At 44.1% G+C, this 4,891-nt stretch overlaps 1 protein-coding gene across 1 annotated transcript in view; it reads right to left on the bottom strand.

Moving 5' to 3' along the window:
• Positions 1 to 4,891, bottom strand: part of LOC111966634 (semaphorin-3F-like) — a 29,769-nt gene that overhangs the window by 8,391 nt on the left and 16,487 nt on the right. Inside the window, exons 8-17 of the mRNA XM_023991464.2 lie at positions 4,724 to 4,869; positions 4,429 to 4,543; positions 4,259 to 4,328; positions 3,908 to 4,052; positions 3,331 to 3,553; positions 3,145 to 3,233; positions 2,976 to 3,017; positions 2,617 to 2,774; positions 2,406 to 2,473; positions 2,141 to 2,268 (exon numbers count right to left, since the gene is read on the bottom strand). Of these exons, the coding sequence (XP_023847232.1) occupies positions 2,141 to 2,268; positions 2,406 to 2,473; positions 2,617 to 2,774; positions 2,976 to 3,017; positions 3,145 to 3,233; positions 3,331 to 3,553; positions 3,908 to 4,052; positions 4,259 to 4,328; positions 4,429 to 4,543; positions 4,724 to 4,869 (1,184 nt within the window). The remainder of the gene's footprint in view (positions 1 to 2,140; positions 2,269 to 2,405; positions 2,474 to 2,616; positions 2,775 to 2,975; positions 3,018 to 3,144; positions 3,234 to 3,330; positions 3,554 to 3,907; positions 4,053 to 4,258; positions 4,329 to 4,428; positions 4,544 to 4,723; positions 4,870 to 4,891) is intronic.

The raw sequence follows: 4,891 nt of genomic DNA on the forward strand, positions 1-4,891 counted from the left end.
TGAGGGAGAGAGAGAGTGTTATAGTAGTGAGGGGGAGAGAGAGTGTTATGGTAGTGAGGGAGGGAGAGTGTTATGGTAGTGAGGGGGAGAGAGTGTTATGGTCATGAGGGAGAGAGAGAGTGTTATGGTCATGAGGGGGAGAGAGAGTGTTATGGTAGTGAGGGTGTGAACAAGGTCCAAATGTGCCTCATTTGTATTTCAAAAGTGAACGCCTATTGCTTTATAGATATTTTCCATTACTTGTTGATATACACTGAGTGCACAAAACATTAGGAACACCTTCCTAATATTGAGTTGTACCTCCCTTTTGCCTTCAGAACAGCCTCAATTAATCGGTGCATGATCTCTACAAGGTGTCGAAAGCGTTCCACAGGGATGCTGGTCCATGTTGACTCCAATGCTTCCCACAGTCAGTTGTGTAAAGTACTTAAGTAAAAAATAATTGAAAGTACTACTTAAGTAGTTTTTTGGGGCATCTGTACAGTACTTTACTTTACTATTTATATTTTTTACATCTTTTACTCGTTACATTTTGAATGCTTAGCATGACAGGAAAATGGTCCAATTCACACACTTATCAAGAGAACATCCCTGGTCATCCCTACTGTCTCTGATCTGGCAGACTCACTAAACACATGCTTCGTTTGTAAAGGATGTCTGAGTGTTGGAGTGTGCCCCTGGCTCTCTCTTAATGAAATAAAAAACTAGAAAATGGTGCAGTCTGGTTTGCTTAATATAGGGAATTTTAAACGATTTATACTTTTACTTTTGATACTTAAGTATATTTTAGCAATTACATTTACTTTTGATACTTAAAACCAAATACTTTTAGACTTTTGCTCAAGTAGTATTTTACTGGGTGACTTTCAATTTTACTTGAGTCATTTTCTATGAAGGTATCTTTACTTTTACTCAAGTATGACAATTGGGTACTTTTTCCACCACTGCCCACAGTTGTGTCAAGTTGGCAGGATGTCCTTTGGGGGGTGGACCATTCTTAATACACACAGTCCATAGGAGCAGACAACGGATATCAAGGATCTAGAAAGATTCTGTATGGAGGAATGGTCAAATATCTAAGATCCCTCTTTGATCCCTCCAGTCTCATAACATTTTGAAAAACACCTCAGTGCAGTTATCCTCGAGAGGTGAGGTATTGAAAGATATTGAAAACAAGGGTGGCAAAAATGTTGACCCCTATCTTTTTGAGAGAAAAAAATCTCTCTATGTGAGCAATTATATTAGTACAAAATAATATAATCCCCCCCCCMAAAAAAAAAAATTTGCTGAGTGTACAAAACATTAAGAACACCTGCTCTTTCCATGCCAGACTGTCCAGGGGAATGCAGAGAAAAGCTATGATCCCTTATTGATGTCACTTAAATCTGTTAAATCCACAGTGTAGATGAAGGGGAGGAGATAAGTTAAAGAATGATTTTTAAGCATTGAGACAATTGAGACATGGATTGTGTATGTGTGCCATTCAGAGGGTGAATGGGGAGGACAAAATATTTAAGTCCCTTTAAATGGGGTACGGTAGTAGGTGCCAGGCACACCGGTTTCTGGCAAGAACTGCAACGCTGCTGGATTTTTCAGGCTCAACAGTTTCCCGTGTGTATCAGGAATGGTCCACCACCCAAAGGACATCCAGCCAACTTGACACAACTGTGGACATGGGCCAGCATCCCTGTGGAACGTTTTTGACACCTTGTAGAGTCCTGTTGAGCGTGAAAAACCTGGCAGTGTTGCAGTTCTTGACACACTCAAATTATTGCGCCTGGCACCTACTAGCATACCCCGTTTCAAGGCACTTAAATATTTTGTCTTACCTATTCATCCTCTGAATGGCACACTTACACAATCCATGTCACAATTGTCTGCAACTGCAACGCTGCTGGGTTTTTCACACTCTAAAATTTTCTGTGGGTTTCAAGAATGGACCACCAACCAACCAAAGGACATCAGGCCAACTTAACATAACTGTTGAAATGGGGTGGGGGTGGCGGTGGTGCATCTCAATATTAGGAAGGTGTTCCTAATGTTTGGTATACTCAGTGTAAATGTGATCTGAATTTGGTATTTGAATAATACGGGTTGCTTTTCAAAGAGCAGAAATAGAAACCTATATGTTCTTCCTTACCACTTTCCTTCTTCCTCCCCTTTGATAGAGCCACTTGACTGTGGCCTGAGGAGAGCGAGACTGACACTCCAGAAATGTACTGCTCCCCTCCACACCAAATTGGACTGTCTCTCTCAAACGCTTTTCCACTGAAGGAGGGGAGGATGTTCGGAGGAGGGGGGAGGGAGATTATTTTAAATGCCAGTTCCTTGCACATTTTTTAAATTATTAAATGATTTGAATGTGTGTCACTCTGAATTCTGAAGATTAAAGTGTCTTGACTAACCTTTGGCATTGAAGCCCCTGCACTGTCGCAGTGGATCACCATGTTTCACATCCTGCCTTCGGCTCCTCCTGGGTAACAGAGAGAGAGAGCAGGGTTCATCGAAAACATTTCACAAGTACAGACACAGTAAAGAAGACTTATAATGTATCATGACACCCCTTCCACTGTTAGTTGCTAGATGACATGTTGTGGTGTGTGTTGTGGTCCTGACCTCTTGGTGGCGGGGGTGAAAGCGGAGCAGCTCTCCCCATCCCAGGCGCAGTAAGGGTCCCGTGCCAGACAGCAGTCGGAGCAGGCYCTCCCGTACACCCCACAGCGGTGGAGAGACACCTGGGTTAGCCCCGCCTCTGATGACACATACAGCTGTTGCTATAATGACAATGAAAACAAGAGGTCAGTATCAACAATATCTCTCTAGTATTTCCTGTTGATTAACAAAGAGAGAGTTTGGGGGATTGGAAATGATGCAGACATTTACGTTGATAGAAGCCACAATCTATCTGCAATATTAAAGCTGATCTACCCCCTAAAAATGTTTACAAATAAAAGGAAATCAAGAGTTCAGATTACCCTTTTAGATGATATCTTCATTGTTTTGACAGCAGCATGTGTCTGTAATTAAATGTAATGTCTCACATCAGGATCTACAGAGCACAACCATTGAATGAATGTCCAAGGACAGTGGTTGGAGACTTTTGCTATAACTTAAACAATATTTGGATAATCATTATAGGCATACCCTGAAAACCTCCACTTCCTCCAGGGTGAGCTCCTCCATGGTGCTCGGGTCCTTAGGTAAAACTATGACCTTTTGGACAGTGCCACGATCTGGAACAAGAATTTGGACAAAATACAAAATGTGAAATTCGAACAAGCAATGAAGTCCTTCAGTCAGCCAATTGCCCTGGGACGGAGAGCCTCTCACCTGTGCCCAGGAAGAGCACCTCGTATCGGGCGTCTACGGCGTCCACCTGATCCACCACCAGGGCAGTGAAGCGGTAGTCCACACCAGTCCTCACCACCAGGGGGCGACGGTGGATAGGGTACACAGGGTGGTACATGAGGGGATGGGCTCGCATGAAGTTCACTGCCTCGTCTGAGAAGTCCTTAGAGGTACGAATACCTGGAGTAAATGTTCCTCCTGGACACTAGGGGGAGTAAGAGAGGGATTGTATATTTTTGAGTAACAAAAAGAGAAAGAGAAAGAGAGAGAGAGAGAGAGAGAGAGAGAGAGAGAAGGGGTTGACAGAAGAAGCGTCAGCCAGGCGCGAGGCGTACAGATAGAAGGGGGAGGAGGGAGCAGTGTACATGGCAAGAGAGAGATGAGAGAGAGAGAGGAGAGAGAGAGAGAGAGAGAGAGAGAGAGAGAGAGCGAGAGAGAGAGAGAGAGCGAGAGAGAGAGAGAGTAAGCAATACATTGTATGAATCGACAGAGGTGAGGATCACTTGAATTTGTGTGTAAAGTATTGATTGTTTGCAGTGAGTAACTGGTCTAAACCTACTGTGCCAGGGCGAGGGTAGGGAATCTTGCCCGTGTAAACTGTCCACTGGTAGTTATGACCATGTTTGTGGGAGAAGGGTCCATTGAAGACGTTGCGGATGTCAGCCATGGAGTACACGCAGACTGCTGAACCCTTGAACACAGAGCTGGGAGGGAAAGAAGGGAAAAGAATGAGGAATCCAGTAAGCATCAACCAGGGAAGTGGAGGAAAGAGGAGAGAGGTAAACCTACAGCTGCTATATGAAAGTACAAAACCATGAAGCAGTGACAGCAGGATGGGTATAGACAGAAGGGGACTGGAGAAAGGGGAAGTATAAAAGGTGATGTAAGAAGGATATAATGATGACCTTACCCAGCAGTAGTGAACAGGGCATAGATCACAGGGTTGCGTTCATCTTGCGTGGGCTGGATGAAAACATCCCCTGGAAGACAGAAAATTACCTTCCTGCAGATGAGAGACTCAGACCCATAGACTAATAATAACTAATGATCTAGTAAATCTTTCATTGAGGTCTGTCTCACTCAGTTCATCGAATGAGGTCTCCACCCCATCCTCTCCGATCACAGAGCAGATGAGTCGGGCTTTCAGGAAGCTGGTCCATCTGTTGACCAGGGACTTCTGACCCCCTTCGTCATCCTGGGATGAGGGAAGAGAAGGAAAGGAAGTAACATAAAGGTAAGGTAAAGAGTTAAGGGAAGTTTATCACGGTATAATACAGATTTTTACCCCGAAGCATTTAGCCATAAATTATCCACTATGACTGCCATTCAGAATATGTTTATGTCTGGAGGAGAGTATGAACATTTGAACTCTCACCAGACACACTCGTCCCACTCTGGCCAGGACACTGGGGCTGGACCCTCCCCCTGCATCCAAACTCTTCTCCCGGAAGAAGAAGTAGAGTTTGTCATCATTCCTCTCTGCACTGTCAGGTATCTGTTGAATCTGAATAAACACAGGCTCTGAGAGAGAGAGAGAGAGAGA

This window comes from Salvelinus sp. IW2-2015, linkage group LG7, assembly GCF_002910315.2.
Source record: "Salvelinus sp. IW2-2015 linkage group LG7, ASM291031v2, whole genome shotgun sequence".
NCBI lineage: Eukaryota > Metazoa > Chordata > Actinopteri > Salmoniformes > Salmonidae > Salvelinus > Salvelinus sp. IW2-2015.